Here is a 26,483-nt window from a genome sequence, read left to right as displayed (position 1 = left end):
CCCTGAGCAAAGCAAGGAAATGACATGCAGAGAACTTAGCACGATTCCTATCACAATACTTACACTGTAGAACATTTCAGTGCAGGTGCATCACATGCTGCACAACTAATAAGAATTAGAGAAAAACAGCACAAATCTGGAAGACACACCCTGTGGGCTGCCTAGGAAACACTGACCATTTCCCGCCCCCCCCCCCAACCAACCCCGTGACCCTAGTGGGGTCCCACAACTCAGTTGGGTTCTGACACACTCTGCCAGGAGTCAGCACAGACCCCACAGGTCTGTCCCCACCGCACACACCAGCCAGCTGTAAATCAGGGTTCCCAGAACCCCCCTTGCCTCAGGGAAGCACTTACTTATGTTTTCCAGCTTATTACATAGTAAGGGCACAACAAAGCAAACAGATGGACACCTGGCCAAAGAGGCAAGGGGGCAGGGCGCAGGGGCCCAGAGGCAGGACTTCTGCCCTCACGGCAGGCAGTGTGCCACCCCACACACACATGCTTCCACCAGCAAGAATCTCCCTGAACCCCACGCTTCACAGACTCTCATGGAGGCTTCATCACAAATACATGATCCATCATTAACTCCACCTGCAGCCCCTCCTCCTTCTCTAGAGGACTGGAGGGGAATGTCTGAAAGTTTCAAGCTTCAAACCATGGCCTGGCCTTTCTGGTGCCCCAGTCCCACAGAGTCACCTCAACAGAACAAAAGACAGCCCATCTCCAAGGAAACCCCAAGGGACTCAGCAGCTTGGGGCCAGGAACCGGGGGCAGAGACTGAACACCCCAACCAGGATGCTCCCAGTTACTTCTGTTGCGTAGGAAGCTACAAAGGCTCCCGGAGCTCTGCCACAGGAGCAGGGACAGGCCTCCTTATCTCACAACAGCACAGGGTCCAACAACACAGTGACAGCACAGGAACAAGGGACACCTAGATGAAGGGGCAGCATTACGGAATCCAGAGGAATTTTCCTTACCGATTATGGTCAGGGGAATCCCGTGCCTAGGGGACACTGGGGCGTATCTGGGAACACTGTGATTATCAAGACTGGGGGAGGCCTGGCATCACACAGGTGGGGCCAGAGACGCTGCTCAACACCCCACAGTGCCCAGGACAGCCCCCCTCAAAGGATGACCCAGACTGACATCAGCAGTGCCAAGGGGGAGACACCCTGACTCAGGTAACAACTTGTTTACTAAACTTGCTATCTTTAGTCTCCTCAGAAGTTTTTAAAATAGAAAGTCTTACAGAATAACCAAAAGCACCGCACCAGACACAACACAGGCTTCAGTAACTGTCCCTAGGGCAAGGAGAGGCAGCCCTGCACGCACCTCACGGCCCGAGGAGCCCCACACACCCCGGCAAGGACTGAACCCCAGGAAACTGCATTTCTGAGGTCAGAGACTCTAGAATAACAGCGCTTCGTACAGTTCAATCTTAATCCCAGATCATGCCCAATTTCAAAATACCACTCCACAGTTAACCCTTGGTGTTGCAGGGGACCGGTTCCAGACCCCCAAAGACCAGAATCCTCAGACACTCCAGTCCCTCGTATACAATGAACTTCTGCATGACGTACGCACATCCTCGCGTTCACTTTAACTCACTGCGAGATGACTTACAACACCTGACCCAATGCAAGTGCTGTGTATTCAAATAGTTGCCTATGTGCAGCAAATTCAAGTCTTGCTTCTTGGAACTTTCTGGAATTTTTAAAAATATACTTTCAATTCAGTTGGTGAATGCAGAACCTATGGATACACACAGCCAACTATACACAATTAAGACTGAATTTTACAAGTTCAGAAACTTCAGTTGAGTGGGTTAGACGCAAGCTCAGACCCCACACAAAAACTGACACTGACAACTGCAAGGTGCCACCTGATGGAGGGAGCTGGGACACAGACAAAGTGGAACCCACTTGATTGCTGGGGGCGGGGGAGGCGTGCACCCACACTCAGACGGTCCTCAGGGGCATGGACAGCACTCAGGAACGGCTGCCACCATAACAGGGAAGACCAGCACAAAACCTTAACAGACAGAATCTCCCTCAAGTTCTATTCACAGAAAAAAACTCTCAAACAGATTTCTGGGAAGAAGTGTTTTACCTTTTCACTTTCATAAACACTGAGCTTATTACAAAAACTTATGCATGTAATTTAAAAAGACTGAAAGAAAAGGTTTTCCCCCAAATATGAAAAGTACTCATAAGAATTCAATGTTGAAAATCATTTGTTTTTTCCTAGTTATACACAAGTTTCAGAAGCAAGGACACTCCCAAGTGACTCTCCTCACCTGCCCACATGACCTGGTGCTGTATATTAAGGACTGTAACTCAAGCACCCCAAAAAGATGGGAATCAGCCCATTATTTTTCAAACCTCTTTGACTCACTGTAAAAAGCACGTTTTCCATGGTAACCCCACTCACAGGCATGCACATGCTTAGTACCACAAGCACAAGCAAAAGTTTCACAGTTCCTCTGCCAGGGGTCCGGACTTCCTGGATTCCTCTTTGGGGAGCTCACAGAAGCCTGCGTTATGGGCACTCAACAAGATGGGGAGGTAGCCGTCCCTCCCACTTTACACTAGGGAACTCTCCCCAGGTCACTCAAATACGACCAAGAACCTGGATTTGGGTCTCACAAAGGTCACATGCTAAATCATGATGCCATTCCATCTGGCTTTTTTTAAAGTCACTGCCAAGCCTCACTTCCATGGTGCCACAACAGGAGTTTTAAGCTACAATCTATTATAAACAGTCAACTCTGAGGGAAAACTACACTGCTGCCAGTCTTCCTTGGAATAGGGGGGTGGTTTGGGAGCTAAGAGTAACCCCATAGCTGCGTGCTGTGCTCCCCAACATCTGGAGCCAGTCATGACCGACCAGACCACGGCTCTTCTGATGAGGGACCCTCGAATCCTGAGCCACATCCTGTGGGAATCGCCCACATGCCTGGACAGCATCTGCGTGGAACCCAGCCACCACCACCATCAAAACGCCAAATAATGGGCTCCAAGCCTGAGGATTGAGCCATCAGTTCCTACCAATTCCGAGTGAATAGAGCACGATTCAGGGCACTGCCCCTGATGACAGGCTTGCACCCTAAAAAGCAGACGCCCTAAGTGGAACTCGCATTTCTCCAGGGCAAAGACCCTCGGCCCCTCCTCAGAATCGCGGAACACACTGCTCAATAACACCCACTACCGGAGGCGGATATCAGGAGGTCAACCAGCGCAGGAAAAAGAGATCTGAGGGCACAAACTCCTTCCACATATTTGCTTTGCCATGCCCTGGGGTCCGAAATGCAGGCCGACCAGCTATTCTTTCAAAGAGAAACTAAAGATCAGACCAAGAGTTCACTACTGTTGTGACCAGCGGAACTGGCCAGAGTGTCTAACATGATGCAAAACCTAGATGTAGCCAAAGAAGGGAAGGTGGGCGAGTTACAAAAATGAACCAAAATAACCTAATTACATTTCAGCGAGGTCACACCGGTTCTGAAAAAGTGCAACAGAGGCAGGAACTCAGGCTCTCCGGAGGACAGCGCCCGGGGCTCTTGGTGCCTGCCAGCGAATTCCTTAATGTCCCCGCACCTTCCTCTCCTCTCGGCCCTGCTGGCTTCCCCGGCGCCATTGTGAGGGCCGGCCAGGTGGCACCTGGCCGTGGGACCTGTCTGACAGCTGCTCTCCATCGGGGAGCCTCACTCTCAGGCAAGGAAAAGGGGACTTGCTCCAGCCTTCCTTTGTGTAAGTGCAGGTTTGGGTCTCCCTCCCCGGAAGCCAGCGGTCTGGTGGTCACTAACTGTCCCCATTCCTCCTAAATCTAGGTCACAGGTTGCGGGGTGGCGGGAGGGAAGAAAATGGTGCCCACTGTTACAATATTACTTCTGGAAAACCTTTTCCCCTCTGCCTTTCGGGTGTCTAGTTGAAGTCCGCTTCCCTATTCCAGGACTCCTGAGCTGCTTCCCTCTTTTGGCCTAGAATGTCGGCTGCCCCACCCCTTACCCGCTAGGAGGGGCGGCCCCACCTTCTGGGGGACTCGAGCCCAGGAGACAAGGCCAATTCCGGACCAGACACCGGGGAGCAACCTGGACGTGCGTTTATCCCAGAAGGGGTTTCCTCCGGGGGCGGCCCGCAGAAGAGGAGGGTCCCCCAACAAGGAGTCCAAGGCCTGGGGCGGGGCAGGGGGCTCTGCATCTCTTTTGAACAAGAGATACACAAACACATTCAAGATCGGAGATCCGCCGCTAGCGAGGGTGGGGACCTGCGAAGTCTCTTCCGGGCCACCCTCGGGGAGCGGGAGACAGGCCCCCAACTCCAAGAGGATAAACTGAGGCTCGGAGAAGGAACGGGCAGAGGTGCGGAGGTCGAGGCCGCAGGCAGGCGGGGCTCCAGCCGGGAGCGGGGCCGCGGGGGCGGGCGGGGGGCCGGAGTCAGGGGCAGAGCCGGGAACCGGGTCGGGTCGGACTGGGTCAGAGTCAGGGCGAGAGTCCGGGCCAGGGTCGGCGCGCTGGGATCACCTCGTCCTCCTTGTGGTTGCGGATGCCGCGCACCAGATCTTGCAGATTCTTGTCGAACATGCGGTCGATGCTGCCCTTGACCATCTTGAGGGCCATCGCGGCGGCCGCCGCCGGGCTCGAGCCCCGGGAGGCCCACGGCCGACCGCCCTGAGGGAGCCCAGGGGCTGCGCTTGCCGCCCGCGGAGCGCTGTGCTGCCGGCCGCCGCGGCGGGGCGGACTCGCAGGCCAGGTCGGCGGCGGCTGGGGGGGCGGCGGCGGCAGCGACCCGCTTGGCAGGCCGCGCTCCCCACCACTCCAGCTCCGCGCCGCGCCGCTTGCAAATGGCGGACAAGATGGCGGCCGGTCAGCTGACGGCGGGAGCCCCGGACCGGCGGCCCGCCCCCGGAAGCCCCGCCTCCCTATAGGCCCTGCCTCTTCACTCCTAGACGCCGCGTTTCCCTGACGACGCCAGGCCGTCCAATGGAAAAGCAGACAACTGCCTCCGGGCGGCTCAGCCACGCCCCCTGCGTGTCAGCGCTCTTCCCCCTCATAGGTCAGTGACCTCCGGAACTCCACCTACTTCCCCGTTCCGGAATGTTACCACGCCCTCTGTGCGCGCCTTCTTGCCCCACCCCTCAACTCTGTGACAGACGTGGGCGGGGCCTGCTGTGGGCGGGGCGCCCACGTGGAGCTTCTCGAAGAGGTTCCTTGAGAAGAACCTAGCTCCGCCCTTTCTGATTCTAAAAGCTGAGGTTGTCAGAGAACCTCCAACTCCCGCTCCGCGGCGGACCGGTCTCGTACGTCCTGCACATGTCACAGAATTCTGTGATATGGGGAGTATATTATATGGGCAGAAAGATTGATGGCAGGAGGAGAAGGGCAATGAAGTATGAAACGGTTGGATGGCATCATCAACTCAATGGACATGACTGAGCAAACTCTGGGAGATAATGCAGGACAGGGAAGCCTGGCATACTGCTGTCCATAGGGACACAAAGAGTTGGACAAGATTGAGCGAGTGAACAACAACAGGAATTAACGTGCCCATGTGGAGAAATTGAAATACAGAGATAGGACTTCAACCCATTCACGCGTTCTGTGCTGTGCTTAGTTGCTCAGTCGTGTACAACTCTTTGCGACCCGATGGGCTGTAGCCCGCCAGGCTCATCTGTCCATGAGATTTCCCAGGCAAGAATACTGGAGTGTGTTGCCATGCCCTTCTCTAGGTGATCTTCCCAACCCAAGGATCGATTGTCGGTTTCCCTTATCGTAGACAGATTCTTTACCGTCTGAACCACCAAGGAAGCCCAATTCACTCCTTCAACTAACATTTATTGAGTGCCTACTGTGTCCTAGGCCTGGCAAGTGAATGAGATACACTTGGTTCCTGCCCACCAGAATCCACCATGAAAAAAGTAAAAAAAGCAAGCCACAAACTGGGGTAAGATATTTGTAATACATATATTGGACAAAAGATTTATATCCACAATATAGTTAAACAGAAAATAAAGCAGAACCAAACAAAAATTCCTGCAAATTGTGAAGAAAAAGACAACCCAGTTAAAATATGGCACAAGTTGTGAATACACACTTCACAAAAGAAGAGATGCACATGGCCAATAGGATGCCCTATCTCAGTCATAAAGGAAAAGTAAAGTTAAACCACACTGAGGGGGGCTTCCCTGGCAGTCCAGTGGTTAGGACTCCATGCTTCCACTGCAGGGGACACGTGTTCCATCCCTGGTCTGAGAACTAAGGTCCCACACATCGCAGGGTGTGGCCTAAACTTAATTTTGGCCGTATCTTTTAAAGCTAATATATGTATGCCCTTTGACCCAACAAGTCTACCACTGTTCCCAACAGGAAAGCATGAATACATTCACCAAAGACTGGAACAAGAATGTTCACAGTAACTGTATGTCAGCCAAAAACTCAAAAGGATCCAAATATCTATCAACAGAAAATGGATACATAACTCTCTGGTATAACTTTGCAGCAAGGAAAAGAACAAAGTACTAACAGAGAACAAAATAGGTGAGGTACACAGACACAATGTTGAACATAATAAGCCAAACATAAAAGAGTGTACACAGCATGGTTCTACTGATATGATGCCCAGTTGCATGCAGAATTAATCTATGGCAGGGTCTTCCCTGGCAGTCCAATGGTTGGGGCTCCATGTTTGATCCCTGCTCGAAGAATGAGGATCCTGCATGCTATGAGGTGCCAAAATTAATCTATGATGAAAGATTAACGCGCATTCACAGTTGCTCAGTCATGTCCAACCCTTTGCGACCCCATGGACTGCAGTCCACCAAGCTCCTCTGTTCATGGAATTCTCCAAGCAGGAATACTGGAGTGAATTGCCATTTCCTACTCCGGGGGACCTTCCCAACCGAGGGATTGAACCCATGTCTCCTGCCTTGGCAGGCAGATTCTTTACCACTACACCACCTGGGAAGCCCCAGCTTAAGTAACATCATAGGTTAAACAAGTATACAAGGGAGAACTGAAAACTGGATAAAATAGGTTGTGGCATAACCACACAATGGATTCCTGACCAGCTATTTAAAAAGAATCGTAGTTGCTAAGTCATTGCTTTGGGAATTGCCCTTCCATCCTAAACAACTAGTGAACTGGACAAAATATATAAAACACTGGTTTCAGACAGCATACAATAGGCAGTGGAGAGAGGGAGGAAACAAACAGGATGAGGCCCAGAGCTGCCCCAGAATTCTGTCTGTAGGTGATTTCCAGGCTGTAGGTCAGGGAGGGGAAACCCAAACAGAACACAGAGTTTTCATAGTCTGAGGAAACAGAGATGGGAGGTGACAGAGGTCAAGGTGGCTGGAGGGTGGTATGCTGGAGAACAGGGAACTATTTTAAGAAACTGCTCTTAAATTTTCACAGGGGTGCCCTCAGGTCCTTGTTTGAATATCCAGCTATAAGTGCATGTGGTGAAACTTCACAAGGCCAGGCAAAGAACAAGGCTGGGAAAAGGACAATCCCTGAGAGCTCATCTATAGCAGGACTGCTTGGAGAACCTGCCAGCAAAGGTGGAGAGAGGGACTTCTCTGGTGGTCCGGTGGCTAAGTCTCTGTGCTCCCAATGCAGGGGGCCCAGGTTTGATCCCTGGCCAGGGAACTAGTTCCCACATACTGCAACTAAGACCCAGAGCAGTCAAATAAAAATAATTATTATTTTTTTAAAGGTGCAGTTAGTTCATTGAGTCTGTGAGTCATCCAGTAGGGACCTCAGAAGTTTTGTGCTTCATTGTAGAATGAAGTCTATTCTAACTGTTTTGGTCTTTTTTTTGGCCACATAGCATGTGGGATCTTAGTTCCCTGACCAGGGATCAAACTCATCTCCCCTGTGGTGGAAGCGTGGAATCTAAATACTGGACCGCTGGGAAAATCCTGAGATTGATTTTACATCATATTTGAAGTAAAACAATAGTATATGGAGAAAGGGAGGTACAAATAGAAATGTAACCTTGTAAGGGTCTTATAAAATGCGCGAAGTAGTATGTTTTAACCCTAGTCAGATCCATAGAAATAGGAAATAGTTGGTGGGGGCCAGGGGCTAGAGAGTTAGTCTTAAATAGGGCAGAATTTCAGTTTGGGAAGATGAGAAAGTTCTGGAGATGGATGGTGGGGGTGGTTGCCCAAGATTGTGAATGTACAACTGTCACTTAAAAATGGTTAAGATGGGGGCTTCCCTGGTGGTAGAGTGGATGGGAATCTGCCTGCCAATGCAGGGGACATAGGTTCAATCCCTGGTCCGGGAAGATTCCACATGCTGCAGAGCAACTAAGTCCGTGCACCACAATTATTGAGCCTGTTCTCTAGAGCCTGGGAGCTTCAACCACTGAGCCCATGTGCCACAACTCCTGAGTTCAGTGTGCCCTAGAGCTCGTGCTCTGCAAGACAGTAGTAGCCCCTGCTCACCTCCACTACAGGAAAGCCCACACAGTAACACAGGAACGAAGACACAGTCGAACCAAAATAAATCAACAAATCCATTTTTTTAATGACAAAGTTGGTTTCCTTTACTGATTGGCTGGACTGAGTGGTATGTGTTCCACGATTGACTAAACAAACGTGGATATGTGACCAGGTGGGATGTAGAGCTGCCGTGCGTGTGTCACTCACTCAGTCATGTCTGACTCTTTGCATCCCCATGGACTGTAGCCTGCCAGGGCCCTCTATCCATAGAATTCTCCGGGCAAGAATACTGAAGTGGGTTGCCATTTTTTTCTGCAGGAGATCTTCCCGGCCAGGGATGGAACCCAGGTCTTCCTGCATTGCAGGCGATTTCCTTAGGAAGCCCATCAGTTCAGTTCAGTTCAGTTGCTCAGTCGTGTCTGACTCTTTGTGACTCCATGGACTACAGCAAGCCAGGCTTCCCTGTCCATCACCAATGCCTAGGAAGCCCATATGATCCAGCAATCCCACTTCTGGGCATATATCCAGACAAAACTCTAAATCAAAAAGATGCATGCACCCCAGTGTTCATAGCAGTACTGTTCACAATAACCAAGACATGGAAACAATCTAAGTGTTCATTAACAGAGGAATGGATAAAGATATGGTATATACAACATTCAATATATACATATACATATTGTATATTCATATACAATATGGTATATATACAATGGAATATTAGTTAAAATAAAGAATGAAATAATGTCATTTGCAGCAACATGGATGGACCTAGAGATTATCACACTAAGCAAAGTAAGTCTCCATGGGGTTGCAAAGAGTCAGGCATGACTGAGCAACTATCACTCACTCAAAGTAAGAAAGAGAAAAACAGATACCATATGATATTACTTATATGTGGAATCTAAAATATGACACAAATGAACATACCTATGAAACAGACTCACAGACATAGAGAAAAGACTTGTGGTTGCCAAGGGGGAGGGGGAGTGGGGGAGGGAAGGATTGAGAGTTTGGGATAAGCAGATGCAAACTATTATATATAGGATAAACATCAAGGTTCCAATGTACAGCACAGGGAACTATATTTAATATCCTGTGATAAACCATAATGAAAAATAATGTGAAAAAGTGTTTATGTATAACTGAGTTAATTTGCTGTACAGCTGTGCAGCAGAAATTAATACAACAGTAATTAATACTATACTTCAATTAAGGGAAAAAAAAAAAAAAAGCAGCTCACATTTGAGTGGTTGTTTAACCCAGATAAACTCATTCTCACCTCACTGCCCGCCAGGAGGAAATGACCCCACTTTCCAGATGAGGAAACCGAGTCCTCTGAGCTGAGCCTGGCCTGAGCCAGTGGGTAGAGCCTGGATTCCCTTTGATGGTGCCATCCTCCTCCAGGAAGCCCTCCCTGATGGGCCCCGACTCCACAGGACTGCGATCCTTTAGCTGCTGCAGAGCCCGGGACACAAGAGTTGCTTATAAAGGCGAGGTAACCATGCTTTGTGGGTGCTCTCACCCCCCGCAACCCTCTTTTCCAAGGCTGAGAGACAGAAAGCAATGTTCCCAGGGTCACTGTGGCAGGCCTGGCAATGGTTCTATGTTGGTGGGGGTGGGGCCACGCCTCCACCAATGCCTGGCCCTGCTCCGAGGCAGGGGTGTGCTCCCCCCAGGGACCTCAGGCCGGCCCTCCTCCCCCTCCCAAGGCAGGCCGAGGAGCTGATTGGCCCACAACACAGCCTCCAGCCACCTGCTGCTGTCTGTCTGGGGCCACCTTCCCCGCGCTCCATGCTGTCCACCAGGCCCAGCGTGGCGACTGTGGGTAAGAGGGGCACAAGGAGGCCTGGGAAGAGGTGGGGGGGTCCCCAGGACCTGGGAGGGCACCCCTGAGATCCAGGGGGGTGTCCCCGACTCCTGCGGCTGCTCCCACACACCCCTAGGGGCACTCCCACTCATAGGTCTCCCCCACCGACTGCTCTGGCCCCAGGGAAGGGTCCCCTTTCTGCCCAGGGATGGGTCACCCTAACACTGGTGCCAGGGACACCAGGGATTCCAAAAAACAGGGCTGTGGGAGCCAACGGATGGGGTTTGGCTCCAGTTCTGCACAACCTCTGGTCCACAGCTCCACCTTCAGCCTGTTTCTTCATCTGCCCTATGGGGATGGCATAGAGAAGGCAGGGACCCCAGGGTTGGGGGTGGGAGGCCCGGCACCCCCACCCCCTGCCTGTCATGGCCAGAGTCAGGCTGGTCCTGGCTGCTGGGACTTGAGCTCCAACACCCACGGGATCTGGAAGGAGGCTAGGTGCCAGGAATGAGGGGTAAGGATGACCCAGAGGGAGACCCCAGGGGAGCAAGGGCCTAGGAGGGGCTGGGCCCCTAGCAGGCCTGCCCTGCTGGCCTTGGGCACCGGATAAAAATAGTCCCTGGTCTCAGAGAACATGAGCTGACCCTGGGGCCAAGGGTTCCGGTTTAGGCTCTGTGCTCACCTCTGTGTGACCATGGGCAGGACCCAGCCTGCTCTGGGCCCCAGCAGTCTCTGCTGTGTGCACAGGAATACTGGAGCCCGTAGAGGTTGGCCTATCCAGAGGGGTCCCAAGACAGACCTGGGGGGATGTCAAGGAGTGTGCCCGCTGGAGGGCTGTCGGGCCATGCCCTGCGTAAGTGTGAAGTTACCAGGGAAGGTGGCTCCAGACAGAGGGACAAGCCAGGGTGGTGGTGTGCGGAGGCAAGGAGCTCCCTTCTCCAAGAGGCAAGCCCAGGCCCATAGCAGGGGCTCAGGTTGCCTCTTCCCCCCTCCCCTTAGCCTGACTCTGGGCCTGCTGCTGCTCAGCCATCTCCATGGCAACCAGGGCCATGGAGGAGCTGGATGGAGGCCTGGGCAGCTGCCAAGTGGATGAGGACCTCTCTGCACTGGCTGACCCTTGTCCCGGCCGGCCTCAGGAGGACAGTGTGCGAGGTACCAGAGAAGGTGCCAGGGGAGGAAGCCCACGTCCCCATCCTCCTTCTGAGTCAGGTGGCCCACCTTCAGAAACCAGGACTTGGACTTCCACACTGGACTGGCTTAAACCATGCTCCTTGTTTCCAACCTCTGTGCCCATTAGTGTCCCAGGGGGTTGGGGGGTGTGGTTGTAAAGATCCCAGAAAACACAGGTGCTGGGCCACACAGGTCAGGGTTTGGATCCTGGCTTGCCGGTGACCTGCTGTGTGCTTTTGTGCAAGGCTGTCTCTGAGTCTGTCTACTTTCTAACCTGTAAACTGGGGGATCTCCTGTCCCCAGCCCCTCACCCAGCAGAACTCAACAGAAAGTGGGATCTGGGGGTCCCCACGACTTTGACTCTCCCCTCTTTTTCCACCAACAGCAACATCCAGGTTGGCTGACTCCAGCAGCCAGTCCCATGTGAGTTAGTGGGGGTGGGGGTGGGGGTCCTCCCTCTGGGTTTCAGCCCAAGGTGCTCCTGGAGTAGGGAGGTGCTGGCTTAAAAGGGTGGGTTTCTGCAGCCCCTGGGAAGGTTCAGTCTCCCTTAGAAAGAACATCCAGGATGACACATGTCCCCACAGGATTCTCAGGAGCGGGTGACTGAGGGCAGCCCCACAGGCAGTGTGGACACCAAGCCCAAGAAGATGGAAAAGGAGCCTGTGTCCAAAGTGACCTCAGGAGCAGGGAAGGAGAGGCTGAAAGCAGGAGCAAGTGGGTTTGCAGGAGGCAGGGGTGAGGTGGGGGGATGGGTATGGACCAGCATGGGAGGGGAGGGTGGGTCTTTGGATCTGGGAGGATAGCCAGCATGGGGCTCCCGGCTGAGCGGTTTCCCGGCTGCAACTGAAAGGGCTGTGAGTCTCCGCTAATTCATGATAACACCAGCTTAGTTGCCACTAAGCTTCAGCTAATTATCTTCTGGAAAATTCTCTGCATCCCAGTGAAGCTGCCAAGCCGGCAGGGCTTAGTTTCTCAGCCCAGGGCCGCACAGCCGGGCAGAGCAGAGCTGACTTTAGCTGCAGGTCTGCCCCTTGCTGCCCCAGAACCCAGCCAGCACTTCCTCCTGCAGCCCCCCGGAGCCCGGCACGGAAGAAGGCACAGACCGCACCGCCCCCGCAGCCGCCGCCGCCGCCGCCGCCGGCCCTGAGCGAAGAGCTGCCCTGGGGAGACTTAACGCTCAACAAGTGCCTGGTGCTCGCCTCGCTCGTGGCGCTGCTGGGCTCCGCCTTCCAGCTGTGCCGCGGTGAGCCTCACACTTGGCTACTCCTTCCCGGAAGCACGGACACCCCACGGGGCGGGTCTGTGCGCCCCGACCCTAGGCGGTGCGCAGGCCGCCTGGATCTTGTAAGGGGTTCCTGGCGGCCCCCTGCACTTCTTGCTGGGCAGCGGACCTTGTGCACCTCCATGGTCCCGTAGGAGTCCCTCTATCCGGTAGCGGTTCTGAGATCCCTCCACCCCCTTCTCCAACAGACCTTACAGGGAACTGCCTTCTCCCCCACCCCAGTAGGGACCTTGATGCACCTGCCTCACCACCCCATACCCTGGGCCTTGCATGCCCAGGAAGCGCCGTGTGCACCCCCATTTCACAGTGTGTGGCTTTTCCTGTGTGCCTCAGTGCTCCCATGGCCCTCAGAGAAACTGGAGCATCCTGGCACACCCTGAATGAGGGAGGTTTGAAGAGAAGCAGCAGTGGAGACCCGGAACCCCTTCCCAGGGCTGGAAGGGACCCAGCCTAGCCTCAGTGTACCCGGGTGGAGACGGCTGGGTCCCCTTGCCTGTCCCCAGGAGGGGGGCTCTAGGGGATGGATGGTGTGCTGTGGTTCTCACTCCCGACTCCTGCCCCAGGCTGACTGGCATCCCCTCCTGTCCCCTCCCAGAGGCTATGGCTGGGGATGTAGAAGCCCCCGCGCCTGTCCCTGAGTCGTGGGCCTCGTCAAGCTCGTCACCCAAGGGGCTAGCGTCAACCCTGGTAAGCTCTTCCTCAGTGGGCTCCTCACTGGGGGAACGGGCTTAAGCCATGGAATTGTGGCTGATCCCACCACCCTGCACTTGTCTGCATAACAGCCAAAGCCTGAGGCCTGGACCCCCTCAGTGAGGCAGCCCGAGCCCCCCTCGAAGTTAGAGGAAAGGGTCCAGATTCCTAGGAGCGAAGAGGCTGCAGAGAAGGACAAATGGGAGTCTGAAGAAGCCGCTGATGGGGACCATGTGCCCCTCGCCGGCCGAGGACCCAAGGAGAGCCTGAAGAAGGAGAAGCCTTGGAAGGAGAGGCCCGGGAAAGAGAAGCCACAGAAGGAGGAGAGGCCGAGAAAAGAGAAGCCACGGAAAGAGGAGAAGCCACGTGGTGCCAGGGAGCCCCAGGGAGCCCTACCGCGACGCTGGGAGGCCCGCGAAGGGGGCCATCGACCTTGGGGGCGAGACTCCGGAGCCCCAGAGGATAGGAAGAGGCAGGCCTGGGTCTCCCCGCGGCGCCCCGATGAGGAGGACCGGCCTCTGGGCCGCCAGAAGCGGCGTGCCGGCAAAGGCCGGGACTGAGTGAGACCGGGGTCGTGCGCATGAGTTTCTGAATATCTGCTCTAGGGCCCTGCGGTTCCAGCTAAATAAACCAAGTGCTGCGGCCTCCTCATCGTCTGTTCCTTCTCACCAGGACCCCAGAACCTGCCCGGGGCCTGCGTGACGCGGATAAGGAGCTTTGGGTGGGGGGTGGAGGGAGGACGGAGGCACAAGGGGGCAATGGGTGAAGACGGCGAGGACTGCGGGAAGGAGGCCTCCGCCTGTCCCCAAACATGCACAGAAACCACAACCGCGTGCGTTCCCGTCTTTATTGGGGCAATGACGGGGTCCGAATAAATACGGGCCGGGGCAGCACAAGGAGCACGGCGCGAGGTCACCGGCAGCCGCATTCGGTGGCCACCATGTTTGGGACATGGTGCGCACTGATGCGCTCCTCGGACAGGCTGATGAGGAGCTTGCCGGTGTAGGCTGTGGGCACACAGCAGGGCGGGCGCGCCAGGGCGGCGCCGCGGGCCTGCATCTTCAGCAGCAGCACCACGTGGTTGCCGTAGCGCGGGTTGCGGTCCGACTGAGGCCAGCCGCAGGCCCCCTGGCAGTTGTTGGCCTGGTATGTCTCGGGGATGAGCACCGAGCGCTCGGCCCGCAGGTCTACGCTCAGCTCACGCAGAGCGCACGGCCCGTCTGCAGCCGCGGCCCCGGTGCTGCGCTGCGCCCGTGCAGAGCCGCTCCGCTCCCGCCCGCGCCACTCAGCGCGCAGGCCCTGCAGTGCTTTGAGCAGCAGCAGCGCGCGCAGCGGGCCACCGGGGCCGTCTGGGTTTCCCGGGCACAGTGCCAGCAGGCGCGCCAGCAGCGGTGGGGCGGCGGGAGGCAGCCCTGGGAGGGCGCGCAGCTCGGCGGCCACCGCTTGAAGCTCGGCAGCCACCCGGCGCGCTAGTCCCGCCGCCCACAGAGGGGACTTGGGACCTTGCGGCGTTGCGGGGACCCCGGTGGTGGCTGCCGTCGGCGGCAGCAGCAGCAGCAGCGGCTCTTCGCCGTCCAGCAGGCGCTCCAGGGCCGCGGGGTCCGACAGGTTGACCTGGCCCTGCGGGAAACCAGCCAGTGTGCCCGGGTCCAAGGCCAGCCGCGGTGGCGAGGCTCGGGCCGGGGGTCCCCGCAGCGCGCGCACCAGGCGCGTGAGAGTCTCCAGGAAGGGATCGGCGCTGGGCGGTGCCTCCTCTGGCTCTGGGGAAGCCCTGGACAGCAGAATCGGAGGTCGTGAGGGCGCAAGGCTGCGGTGCCCACACTCCCCGCATCCCCAGGTCTGAGCCTGCGCGCACCTGGGCTGCGGGAAGGGCACCAAGTCCAGCCGACCGTGCGCGGGCATCGGTGTCGACGGCCGCGCCGGCAGCAAGAGCAACAGGGCCGGGGTCTTTCGTGTGAAGCAGCGGGAGTCCGCACCGAACAGCAGCGCCTGCAGCTGGGCAGTGCTCAGGAGCGCACCTGAGAGGGGAGGCGCGTGCGCCGTGCGGTTCAGTGGCCGGGGGTGGGGTGGGGTCTGTGGGTCGAGGGCAGCCACCCAGTCGGGTCCCTGTCCAGGCAAAGCCTACCATTTCCACGGCGCCGCAGGGTCAGGGCCAACCCAGGCCGGCGCCAGGCCCCCTCCGGGCGGTCCACGACCAAGGCCAGGAAGTCCGAGTCCGCGGTCAGGCAGAGGCTCTGCGGGCGGACACAGGAGTTCAGCCAGGTTGGGGGGCGGGCATGGATGCCAACCCTGCTCTGCCTGCTGCCCTTAACATCCCTTCAAGGTCCAGCCTGAGCACTTGTGGCCTTTTGTGAGGCCAAGTTAAAAACAACCCAAACCCAAACCCATAATCCCTCCCTTGCTCTGTGGGGGGTTCTGGGGGGCCTGAGAGAGCCACATTCCACTCCCTGGTACCTGGGTGCCAGGTAGCCCAGCCCCGGTGACAGTGACCTCCAGGCCAGGCCCTGGGTACAACACCAGCAGCGCCAGCTCTGGGGTGCTGGCTCCTCCAGGCGGAGGCTCCTGGAACCTCAGCAAGGGTGTTGGCTCCCACGTCACTGCGGCCAGGACAAGGGAAGAAGGGAGACACCTGAGCCACGGAAGCCCGAGCCCCTCCCCCAAGCCTGTCCCCTCCATAGGAGGGAGACCCCACCCCAACTGAAGCCAGGGGGAACCTGGTGAGAGAGGTTTGACACTGGTTCCTGGCTTCCCTGGGGCAGGAGTGGCCTAGAAGTGATGGATAGGGTGGGCGGTGGGGCTGCCACCTGTTTCCTGAGCCCTTGGGGGTTCTAGGCTGGAGAGCTCCTGGGGGATTTCTGGTAGTGGGTCTGAGGACAGTGGCCCCTTGGAACAGGAACCTCTTGCTACCCAGTATGGAGGGAGAGGCACTCCTCTGCTGGACCATCAGGCTGCACTGATCTGCCTCCCTCCTCCACCCCCCACCGTGTAGCAGGTAGGTGAACAAGGTGTTAGCCCCCACACCCGCCTCCCCCAGGCACTGCATGGGGAGAGGGGTGGCTGGGAGCTGGAGAACTTCTGGCCCCAAACAAGCAAAGATAGTGACCCACCTCTGGCCATTAGCCTCCACTTCCTGAGACTGGGGAGGGGTCTGGGCTGGGGGCTCTGCAGTCCCCTGGTCTTGGGAGGAGGGCACTAGAGCCTGGCCTCCCACCCCAGCCCCGACACATACCTTCCTCCAGGTGCAGGACCACCAGCCACCGCCCCCCGGGCTCCCCCAGCCATGCCTGCAGCCGCTGCAGGTGGGCCAGCACAGGCTGCCTGTCGCCAGCGGGGCACACTGAGAAGGTGGTCAAGTCACTCAGGCCCCAGTGGGTGCGCCGCACAGCCTCCAGGAAGGCCTGCTCGTAGCTGCTCAGGGCCCCCACCACCCGCAGGGGGGCCCTGCTCCCGTTGCCACTCCCATGTAGGGTCACCAGGCACAGGGGGTCCAGAGGGCTGCCTGGCAGCCAGAGACTGGGGAGTGGCCAGTCCCAGTCTTGCTGAAAGATGAGTGCCCCGCTGCCTGTGGCCTGCTCCCTGGGCGAGGCTGAGGTGCTGGAGACCTCTTCCCTGGGGGTCCCTGGCCTCAGCAGAGCCCCCATGGCTGACAGCACCAGGGCCAGAGAGAGAGATGGACCGGGCATCCTGGGAGCTTCCAGGGGCTGGGCTGCCCGACTTTATAAGAGGGAGCAGGGCTGTTTGTGGTGCAGGGCGGTCCCTATCTCCTCCTGGGACATGACCTTGAAGGCTGGTGCCTGCTGTGAGCCTGGGAGGCCTATGGCCTTCTCAAAGCCCCTTCTGTTCCAACCTGCCTGCCTATCTCCTGAGCAGCGATACAGTGTGTGTGGCCTGTGACCCATTTGTCAGACTGTCCTTGACAAATCTTCCCCCTCCCCAGAGCAGGAATGTGAGCAGGAGTGCATGGCCCAGACAGCCAGACTATCAACAGCCTGGGGGTGTGGGAAGGCGAGGTGTGGAGCTCCTGCTCCAGGAGGATTCGGGTGCCAGCCCCAAGGGGGATGACACTTCACACCGGGTAGGCGGGTCTGGCCCCCAGTGAGCCCACGTGCTTGCTCACCCTACCTCTGAGGCCCCCAGAGACCCCCAAGGAGAGTGAACAGCCTTCTTCGCTCTGCTGTCTTCCCAGAGAACCATCCCACACTCTGCTGGCCCACAGGGTCTGTCCTCGCCCAAGGGTCTCCAGGGCACAGAGACACCAGGGGCTACCCACTGTGGTGCAGGGTGGGACCCTGACACCCCCTTATGGTAGTGGAAAGCAGCCACGTGTGTTCACGCACAGCAAGCAGGTGCTGACCGCCCACAGGTTGACACAGCAGTCCAGTTCAGGGTCAGCAGACTCTTTAATGGGGACACCTAGCCCAGTACAAAAAAACTCTACTCTGAGGGCAAAACCCAGGAAAACCAAACCAGACTTGCTAGGATGGGGGTGGCTTTTCAGTTGGTGGGGGGAGGGGGAGGAATGTTCCCAGGGCCTTCGGAGGGCAGTGGGGGCCTCAGCATCGGGGGCATGGGTGTTGGGGGGTGCACCCCAGGATTTGAGGGGTGCACCCCAGGCGGCTGGGGATGGACCCCAGGAGCCGGAGGATGGACCCCAGGAGGAGGGGGGTGGACCCCAGGAGGCTGGGGGTGGATCCCAGGGGCTGGTGGGTGGACCCCGGGAGCTGGTGGGTGGACCCCTGGAGCCTGGGGGTGAACTGCAGGAGTCGGGTGCACCCCCGGAGCCTGGGGGTGAACTGCAGGAGCTGGTGGGTGCACCACTGGTGCCTGGGGGTGAACGCCAGCAGATGGGGGAGGATGGACCCCTGGGGCTGGAGGGTGGACTCCCGGAGCAGGAGGGTGGACTCCTGGGGCTGGAGGGTGGACCCCTGGAGCGGGGGGATGGACCCCAGATGCTGGTGGGTGAACCACTGGTGCTGGGGGGTGGACCCCAGGAGCTGGGGGATGGACCCCAGGAGCAGGGGGATGCACCCCAGAGGCTGGTGGGTGGACCACTGGTGCCGGTGGGTGGACCCCAGGAGCCGGTGGGGGCAGCTGAGGAGGGCCTGGGGGCCCTGAGGGTGCAGGCCCGCTGGGCGGCATCGGTGGCAGGGGCAGGCCTCCTGGTGGGGGCGGGGGCAGCGACTCTGGTAGTGGCGGGCGAGGGGGCAGGCCATTCATCAGAGGGGGTGGGGGCCGTTTCACCCCAGGAGGCCCAGCGGGAAGGCTTGGTGGGGCTGGCGGCTTCTCCATCTTGAAGTGAAACTGGAGAAAAAACTGGACAGACAGGAAGAACTGAGCAGGGTCCTAGAGGCCTTGGGTTGGGAGAAGGATGGGGAACTGCGTGGACATGGAGGGACTCACTTGCTTGGTTTCCCGGTTCCAGTGAGTCCAGAACTTGCCTTCAGCCTTGTCTATTTCCCTGCTTGGCACCTGTGTGGGGTAGAGGGGCAGAGACAGGCCCTCAGGACCATGAGATGGCCTGGCCCAGGAGGCCCTTCTGTGAGGGAACAGGGTCTGATGTGGGGGTGACAGCTGACATTCTTGCTCCACTGCTTAGCAGCCCTGCCACCCAGGGAAACTGCAATCCACCCTGTCTCGTTAACATTATCTGAGGATAGGACGAGGTCACAGAGTCCCTGTACAGCCTGGTAACAGGGCCACCTCACTGCTGGGGCCACGCCAGGGTCTCTGATTCATGGTGGACACCCAATCCCTGCCCTCACTCTGCATCATCTTCTGACCACCCTCAGGAGGCAAGGGCACAGAGGGGGCACCTGGTGTGGGCCGGGGCAGCTGCTTGGATGGAGCAGACCCTGCAGGACCCTCCGGGGTCCCAGCGAACTACCTTGAAGGCGATGGTCTCGTAGGGCTCAGCAGCCATGAGTAGGTACTGCCAGCGCCGGTCCGGGGGCTCGATCCTCTGCTCGTAGGCAGACATGAAGCGGTGTCGGGGCATGATGCCCTCGGCAATCTCGGGGTAGTCGATCTGTAGGGACATAGCCAGTGACAGCACTGCCTCTCAGGGGCCCCTCCCCTCAGGACAAAGGGTTCCCGGCCTGTGCTCACCTGGAAAAGGAGGCTCTGCTGGCCCATCTCTGTATCCCTCTGCTTGGTTACTGCAATACAGGAGGATGTCAGGTCCAGTAATGGGGTCCTAGGACTGGCCTAATGTCACCCATGAATGGGAGAGCTGGCTTGGCAGGTGGGGGGAAGTCACCCTGCTGGGCAACTAGCAGTTATCGGCCCAAGGGTGGGAGGGCTGTGCCCCAGGTGCCACCTGCCTGCTATCACTTGGGTGGGGGCAGAGGCTGGGCTCCCCACTGCCCATCCCCCTCCACCAGACCTTCTGGGAGCAGGTGCCCATCACTTTCTAGCTCTGTGGCTTTGGGATGCTCTCCACACAGCTCTGGGGCCCTTCATATGCGCCCTCAGGCACTTAGTGTCTCCCTGACACACCCAGGAAGAGGCCAGATGACCCAGACTGACCAAAAGGCCTGTGGTGGCCTCCCTGGGGGTAGTGCCATCCTCGCCCTGGCTCACCAAGCCCTACCACTTGAAGGCCCTACCACTCCAGGGCCTTCCCGAGCCATGTCTTGTCTGAAACGCCAGCCATACACAGGATATGCCCACTTCAGCAAGAACACCTGCAAGGAGGCTTGCCTTCCCCTCCTCCTTAGCAACCTGATCCTCTGCAGCTGCTGGCCCTTTCCCTTACTCTCTCTCCAGGTGAAAAGGCGCCAGCACCCAGTTCTAAGGTCAGAGCAGAGGACTACACTAGGGCCTGCAGTCCCCTCCCACCCACGCACGTACCTCTGCTAGGAGCGTAAAGAGCAGAGGAGACACTATGGCCCCCGCCCTCAGGGCAGGAAGCCTCTAATGGAAGCTGAGGCCACTGATGAAGCTGGGGGTGGATGAGGGACTGCCCGCCAAGGCCATCAACAGTTACCTTTGTAGCCTGGGCGGCCTATCTTCACAAACTTCTTCACTTCTACCTTGACCTTCTCCGGTGCTGGCTGGGCGGGGGCCTCCTTGGCCTCCTTGGCCGCTCGCCGGGCCCTGCAGGCGGGACGGACACAGTGTTGAGGCCCCTCCTCACAGGCCATCAAGGCCACAGCCCCAGACGCCAGGAGTGCCCCATCCCGGGCCGACCTTGGAGATGTGAGGTGAGGGGGACAGCAGGCATGGGAAGGGGTGCCAGGTACTTACAAGTTGGTCTGATGTTTCTTCCCCTGGGTGTGCGCGAGGTAACTCCCCTGGAACATGAGAGGAACATGCATGAGGACATGGTGAAGGGGTGGGGCTCGTGTCCCCACCTGGGCCCGTCTCCACCCACAGGGCTCAGCGCTGACGGGGGCCTGATGGCTACTGAACACACGAGCTCTTGTGGGTCTGCACACAGGGGGACGAGACACTCAAAAGCCAGACATGATGAGAGTCTCGGGCGGGGGGACACAGCAGTCTTGTGGCTGCCAGGATGTGGGTAGGGCCAGTGGATACTGCTGCGGAGTGGTGGGGACACATGGAATCAACATGCCCTTTGATTCCACCTCAATGATGTCCCAAGAAGACGACACGTGTATCAGCAGTTTCCAACTGGAGGCTTTTATGACCCCCAGGGACCCTGTGTTCAGGATACTCCCCCACAGAGAAAGGGGAGCCCCAAAACCACAGGGAGATGCTCCCGTATGAGACTATTCAGCTCGGTGCAGCTGTCTGGAGCTGCGAACCAACTGGACAAAAAGTGCGTCCTCCACACACAGAAAAGGACAGGGAGGACCTGCTTATGGCAAAGGGCAGGAGCCCAATGCAAGCAAGCATCAGACTGACACTTGCTTAAAGTCTCAAACTAGAAGCCACGCCTTCCAGACCTCCCACCCTATGTGGACATCCTGGACATCCCCACATTTGCAGATGCACGTCTGTGATATCGGAGCCACTGATGTTACAGGAAACGGACAGATGGAGGCAGGGACCCCATGGTGGCTGTCCCAGTGCCATGCAGGGCGGAGACTGGGCACAGCGGGGCTCTAAAGCCAGTGCCTCCCTGAGGAAGACGCACCTCATTGTTGTGCAGCGTCAGGCACAGCTTGCACTCATAGGAGCCCAGGTGGTTCTTCATGAAGTAGGGGTCCTGCAGAAGAAACACATCCGTCAGGCAATGGGGGAGATGCTCAGGGATGGAGGACAAGCTGGAGCCCCAAGCCAGCACCACCGCCCCGGGGATCCCACAGGGTCCACTGCACGGGGCTGGGGCTGGGGCTGACTGCCCGCCTCTGCAGCAAGCCCCAGAGAGGGGTCCCCTGGAAGCCCCCAGCTGCACACTGGCGGCGGCCTGGGGTCTAGGAAGAGGCAGAACGGAAGGTGCGCTGCTGGTCCTCCATCTCCCCGGCCGGGACAGGGCTCCTCGTGCTGCAGCACAAGCTGGACTCGGGCAGAGGAGAGAAGCAGGCGGGCCAACCCCAGGCCTAGGGAGACCGTGGTCTGGAGGGCACTGAGCTGCTGCTTCAGGGTGGGCAGGTGGGCACACACCTTATTGATGTCAATGGTTTCTAGAGCCAGCTGTCGCAGACGTTCCCGGCGGTCCCGGTTGCTCTCAGAGGAGGAGGCCACACCCCCGCTCCCGGTCTTGCCCCCGGGGCGATGCTGGAAGTCCATGGTGAGACCCTGGGCGCTCTGTCAGACCAGGGGAGAAACCTGCGGAAGCCAAGGGGCGGCTGGTGAGACTATGTGTAAGATCTCACCCTCCTGGCCTCGCCTCACCTCTTCCCACTCTCACCGCCCCCAGCCCTGGCTTCACCACCTGTCTTCCAATGGCTGAGGGCCCATGCTGGGCCAGGCACATGGGGATGAGGAAGGAGAAACAGGAGAAATGAGGCATCTCCAGGTGACAGTGGGGGTGGGCCGGAGAGGAAGGTCTCTTTGAGGAGTGCAAAGGCCCAGGGACCCAAAACAGCAACAGAGAAGAGGAGGCTGAGTTCTCACTAATTAGTCCCATCTCCTCTAAGCAGCCTTCCCAAACTGCCCAGGCCCACGCTGCTCACTCCCTCCTCTGAATCCCTTTTCTGCTTGTCTACACTTCCTTCCCGCAACCTAAACTCTACTTTTCTGATTCAGCAGTACATTTGCTGGAACAAAGAACACATCTGTCTACCTGCCCGCCCCCAACCCCTACTGCCTAACACACGAGACAGTCACAGCTCGTTTGCAGCGGAAGCAACTCTTCCAGGCCCTTGATTCTCCTCCATACCCGTCAAGCTGTCCAGCTGCCATTTCCTACTGTCTCCCATACGCCTCCAGGTTCAGTTCAGATCCAACCTCAGGTACCTTCCTCTCATCCTACATTCTCTTCACTGTCAATGCTGGCCCCAGGCCCCTGGTTTAAACCCACAGTATCTCGACTCTGTTAGGGTAAGCTCACAGGGCTGGGGCCCAGGAGTGTGAACCCCCAAAGATGCACCTGTCCAGCTCCCTGGGGTGCTGGACACGTCACCTCATACAGCAGAGGGGACTTTGCAGGTGGGATTAGGTTAGGTCCCTGAGATGGGGACGACCCTGGACTCCCCGGGGGGCCCAGTGTCATCATAGGGTCCTTATAAGAGGGAGGGGGAGGGTCAGAGGCAGACACAGGAGATGCTGCTCTGCTGGCTGTGAGCCAGGGATGCGGTGCCTCTAGAAGCTGGAAAGCACACATCTTTCAGCAGGAGCTGGTGCTCCCCTGAAGCCTCCAGAGGAAATAAAACCCAGTGAGACTAGTGCTGAGTTTCTGACCACATAGATGCAGTGCAAACTCATGTCATGTAAGCCACCGGTGGTTTCCTGCACCAGCCAGCTGTGCCACTGACTTGCCCTACTACTTGATGAGTTTATGAAAACCTCATGTCGGATGACCAGCAGGGTTGACCTAGCTGGCTGCAGAATCACCACAAGGCCACCCAGAGCCGTCAACTGTAAAGGCAAAATACTAACAGAGCCAAGAGTTCCAGTCAGTTTGGGGACAGCCAGTTCCTTCGTAAGCAGCCAGAAGAACATGCCATGGTGTCGTGAAAGCCTGCAAGGAGAATCTGACCAACTAAGGAAACCCAAACGCAGACAGATACTTAATCACTCACCAGCCTACCTGTCGGAGTCTCAGAGAGGCTGGGCTAAGGCCAGGTCCATCGGTGCCTGCCTGTTGAGCAGCAGACTTCAAGCCGCAACCCCCCCCCCACCCCGCCCACAACCTGGCCTGTGTCCAGCAGGCAGGAGACCCGGCTAGAGTCCCCAGCCCAGAGGACAGGGGAGGTCAGGAGTTTTTTTTGGGGAGAGAGCACCAGAGACAGTATTCTCAGACACGAAAAGTTGGGGGCTCTGCATCCCCCAAACCCCAGCACTTTTCCAGGCCCACTGAGCTCACTACAGAAGCACTGCTCTCCATGCAGAAAAGTGAAGTCGCTCAGTCGTGTCCGACTCTTTGCGACCCCTTGGACTGTAGCCTATCAGGCTCCTCTGTCCATGGGATTTTCCAGGCAAGAGTGCTGGAGTGGATTGCTATCTCCTTCTCCAGGGGCTCTTCCCGACCCAGGAATCGAACCTGGGTCTCCCGCATTGCAGGCAGATGCTTTACCATCTGAGCCACCAGGGAAGCTCCACGCAGAACTGATGTCTAAACAGACGTGAAGAAACGCATGTATTGGGGAAAAAGGAAACTCAGTGAAAAGCTCAACAGAAGATGTTAACATCCTCTTGGACGATGGGTGATGTTCCCACAGCTTGAAACTAGAACAAGATGCCACAGGTTAGCATGGCCAGTTAACATCAAACCCTTTAAGCAAAGATGCGATGAGCCTAGCAACACACTGAATGTGAGCGCCTGAAGATAAGAGTCAAAGCTATCATAAAGAAGAACAGAAAAATAAACAATAGCAAAATAACAAGATAACAGGAGGCAAAGCAAGAACCTAGAAATTTTGGACTGAGAACAAAACGTGGCCAAACCACTATATTTAATACAGATGTAACCTACAGGAACCTACTGTATACAGAATACAGAAAACTCTGCTCAGTGCTCTATAACGACCTGTACAGGGAAACAAAGTGAAAAACAATGGGTCTGTATATACATATAACTGATTCACTTCGCTGTACACCTGAAGCACAACAGTTAGTCAACTACAGTCCAAATACAAAACAAAAACTAGAAAAGAAAAACAAAAAACATGGAGAGTATTATCAAAGAAACAACCCCCCAAAATAAAAAACTCTCCAATAAATAGACCATGAGGTTTTATGGCACTAAAACTTAAAAAAGTTTTTAGTAGATGGAAAAAAAGTAAGCAACAAGAGGTCAGAAACCAGGATGAGATGAGAGCCTTCAAAACAGCAGGAACACGTAAGGCAGGGCAAGGCTTTTCCCAGTTCCCATCAGGGGCTTTCAATCTAGAACTTTACACCCACACTTCTGACTGTGAGGATGGATAAAAGCCACTTTCTGCAAACCGAGGGCTCAAACTGAACAAATGACTCGACTTCTTCAAAACCTACCTGAAGAGCTCTGATGGAAAAAAAGAGGAAGACAGTGAGACTGAAAACAGAAACCAGCCCATGGGAGCCTGGACAGAAGGTTGTAGGACAGCTACTCAGCTGCCGGGTGGAGCTCCAGTCCTGAGTGGAACAGGAGGATGCCAGCGCTGAAAGGGAAGTTTGCAGGCAGGAAAGGAAAAAAAGACGTCCATTGTTTCAACCCGTAGGAAACTACAACTTGGAAAGACTTGTATGCTTGGAAAGACTGATGGTGAAAGAAGGGGGTGGCAGAGGATGGGATGGTTGGATGGCATCACTGACTCAATGGACATAATTTAAGTGTAGTCGCTCAGTCGTGTTCGACTATTTGCGACCCCATGGACTGTAGCCCACCAGGCTCCTCTGTCCAGGCAAGAATACTGGAGTGGGTTGCCATTTCCTTCTCCAGGGGATCTTCCCGACCCAGGGATCGAACCTGGGTCTTCCGCATCACAGGCAAATGCTTTACCCTCTGAGCTACCAGGGAAGCCCCAGTGGACATAAGCTTGAGCAAACTCTGGGAGATGGTGAAGGACAGCGAAGTCTGACTTGCTGCAGCCCATGGGGTCAGTCAGACGTGACTGAAAAACAAGGCGTGTGAAATGACGATGCTTCGAAAGAAAAATTAATAACCAGCAAAGAAAATCAGACGAATAGGAAAAATGAAGAAATGCAAGAGCTATGGGGGGAGGGTTAAGAGGAGAAGAGTACCCCCAAAAAGCAGCACGGCTCAACACAGTACCTGCCTGAGCAGCGAACGCTATTTTCAGCCCTAGAAAATAAGATTGACGATCTAAAGCTCAGGATAACCACATCCATAGTATGAAGGATGAGGCTGCAGCGGGTGAGGGGGAGGCAGAAATGAGACCTCAGCAGTCACGGTAGGAAGCTGAGAGACCACTTCTTCACCCGACTCAGGCTATTTACAAGCTCGGGTCGGTCGTACTCAGCTGCCAAAGGGCAGAAGGGAGAAGGGGCCGGGCTCCCAGAGTGACAAGGGGAGAAGTCATTTAAACTCTGGGCTTAGCTCGCTAAACGGGCCTAGCTAAGGGGTTCTTGGGCCTCGCGCCAAGAGCTCCGCCTCTGGACCTTCCTCACTCCTCGGCGGGCCTGGAACCAGGAGCGCCGTCACCCCCACCTATTACAGGAACCAAGTAAGCCCCGGACCACAAAGCCAGCAAACTAACTGACTCAGGGAATGCGCCCCGGGTCCGTTGCCACCCGACCCCACCCGACCCAACGGGCCTTTGCAGCCGGAGCTCCCTGCGGGAGGGCGGGGGTGCTGGGCCGGCCCAGCACGCCCGGCTCCCCTCCAAGGAGTCCTCCGGGGCCGCCGCCCTAGTCTCGCACCACTCTTAATCCTCACCCACGATTTCGTTAAATCCACGGGCTCCTCACACACTGCCTTGGTCTATTCAGACGCCGCAGCCACCACGACGACCTCGTCCTGCGCACGCGCGCCGAGAGCTGAAAAAGCACTTCCGGGGACAGGACGGGCGGGGCCTCC

General features: G+C 56.9%; 4 protein-coding genes across 9 annotated transcripts in view; 1 reads left to right on the top strand and 3 right to left on the bottom strand.

Moving 5' to 3' along the window:
• AP3D1 (adaptor related protein complex 3 subunit delta 1) overlaps nt 1–4,855 on the bottom strand; it is a 33,763-nt gene extending 28,908 nt beyond the window's left edge. For both annotated transcript variants that reach the window (XM_055547730.1, XM_055547738.1), the window contains exon 1: nt 4,525–4,855. In XM_055547730.1, coding sequence (XP_055403705.1) covers nt 4,525–4,620 — 96 coding nt within the window. In that variant the 5' untranslated portion in view covers nt 4,621–4,855. The remainder of the gene's footprint in view (nt 1–4,524) is intronic.
• A 5,312-nt stretch (nt 4,856–10,167) lies between these two features.
• Nucleotides 10,168–14,082, top strand: JSRP1 (junctional sarcoplasmic reticulum protein 1). Of its 2 annotated transcripts, none has more exons than XM_055547704.1 (7): nt 10,168–10,275; nt 11,257–11,409; nt 11,813–11,850; nt 12,012–12,141; nt 12,497–12,670; nt 13,305–13,396; nt 13,492–14,082. In XM_055547704.1, the coding sequence occupies exons 2-7, from the start codon at nt 11,292–11,294 to the stop codon at nt 13,957–13,959; spliced, it is 1,020 nt and encodes a 339-aa protein (XP_055403679.1). In that variant the 5' UTR covers nt 10,168–10,275; nt 11,257–11,291; the 3' UTR covers nt 13,960–14,082. The 2 variants fall into 2 exon arrangements, with proteins under 2 accessions (XP_055403679.1, XP_055403671.1); XM_055547696.1 differs by having other exon boundaries at nt 11,257–11,421.
• Nucleotides 14,083–14,231: 149 nt separating this feature from the next.
• Nucleotides 14,232–17,653, bottom strand: AMH (anti-Mullerian hormone). The gene is made up of 5 exons (XM_055547719.1): nt 16,629–17,653; nt 15,854–15,996; nt 15,525–15,633; nt 15,255–15,417; nt 14,232–15,170 (listed from the first exon to the last, which is right to left on the bottom strand). Exons 1-5 carry the CDS (start codon nt 17,080–17,082, stop codon nt 14,312–14,314), a joined length of 1,728 nt encoding a protein of 575 aa, XP_055403694.1. The 5' UTR covers nt 17,083–17,653; the 3' UTR covers nt 14,232–14,311.
• A 127-nt stretch (nt 17,654–17,780) lies between these two features.
• SF3A2 (splicing factor 3a subunit 2) lies at nt 17,781–26,481 on the bottom strand. 4 transcript variants are annotated; one of them, XM_055547675.1, is made up of 10 exons: nt 26,343–26,445; nt 23,405–23,486; nt 21,968–22,132; nt 21,498–21,569; nt 20,645–20,691; nt 20,385–20,494; nt 19,505–19,554; nt 19,284–19,424; nt 18,800–18,868; nt 17,781–18,712 (listed from the first exon to the last, which is right to left on the bottom strand). In XM_055547675.1, the coding sequence occupies exons 3-10, from the start codon at nt 22,091–22,093 to the stop codon at nt 17,894–17,896; spliced, it is 1,434 nt and encodes a 477-aa protein (XP_055403650.1). In that variant the 5' UTR covers nt 22,094–22,132; nt 23,405–23,486; nt 26,343–26,445; the 3' UTR covers nt 17,781–17,893. The 4 variants fall into 4 exon arrangements, with proteins under 4 accessions (XP_055403650.1, XP_055403643.1, XP_055403657.1 ...); XM_055547668.1 differs by lacking the exon at nt 23,405–23,486 and having other exon boundaries at nt 26,343–26,481; XM_055547682.1 differs by lacking the exon at nt 23,405–23,486 and having other exon boundaries at nt 26,347–26,445.
• Between the last annotated feature and the right edge of the window lie 2 nt (nt 26,482–26,483).

The sequence above is a fragment of the Bubalus kerabau genome, chromosome 1 (genome assembly GCF_029407905.1).
Source record: "Bubalus kerabau isolate K-KA32 ecotype Philippines breed swamp buffalo chromosome 1, PCC_UOA_SB_1v2, whole genome shotgun sequence".
NCBI classification, from domain to species: Eukaryota; Metazoa; Chordata; class Mammalia; order Artiodactyla; family Bovidae; genus Bubalus; species Bubalus kerabau.
Note: the sequence above shows the minus strand (reverse complement) of the source record. Positions and strands in the feature narration are given on the sequence as shown.

Excerpts from the sequence above, each read along its gene's own strand:
- SF3A2 (XM_055547668.1), bottom strand. The coding sequence starts at position 22,093 with ATGGACTTCCAGCATCGCCCCGGGGGCAAGACCGGGAGCGGGGGTGTG. Across the intron at positions 21,570-21,967 it reads AAACCATTGACATCAATAAG|GACCCCTACTTCATGAAGAA; the intron begins GTGTGTGCCCAC and ends TTTCTTCTGCAG. Across the intron at positions 20,495-20,644 it reads AAGAAACATCAGACCAACTT|GGCCCGGCGAGCGGCCAAGG; the intron begins GTAAGTACCTGG and ends TCCCGCCTGCAG.
- AMH (XM_055547719.1), bottom strand. The coding sequence starts at position 17,082 with ATGCCCGGTCCATCTCTCTCTCTGGCCCTGGTGCTGTCAGCCATGGGG. Across the intron at positions 15,418-15,524 it reads CCTGCGGCGCCGTGGAAATG|GTGCGCTCCTGAGCACTGCC; the intron begins GTAGGCTTTGCC and ends CTCCCCTCTCAG. Across the intron at positions 15,171-15,254 it reads GTGCCCTTCCCGCAGCCCAG|GGCTTCCCCAGAGCCAGAGG; the intron begins GTGCGCGCAGGC and ends TCTGCTGTCCAG.
- JSRP1 (XM_055547696.1), top strand. The coding sequence starts at position 11,292 with ATGGCAACCAGGGCCATGGAGGAGCTGGATGGAGGCCTGGGCAGCTGC. Across the intron at positions 11,422-11,812 it reads TGTGCGAGGTACCAGAGAAG|CAACATCCAGGTTGGCTGAC; the intron begins GTGCCAGGGGAG and ends TTCCACCAACAG. Across the intron at positions 12,142-12,496 it reads GAGGCTGAAAGCAGGAGCAA|CCCCCCGGAGCCCGGCACGG; the intron begins GTGGGTTTGCAG and ends TTCCTCCTGCAG.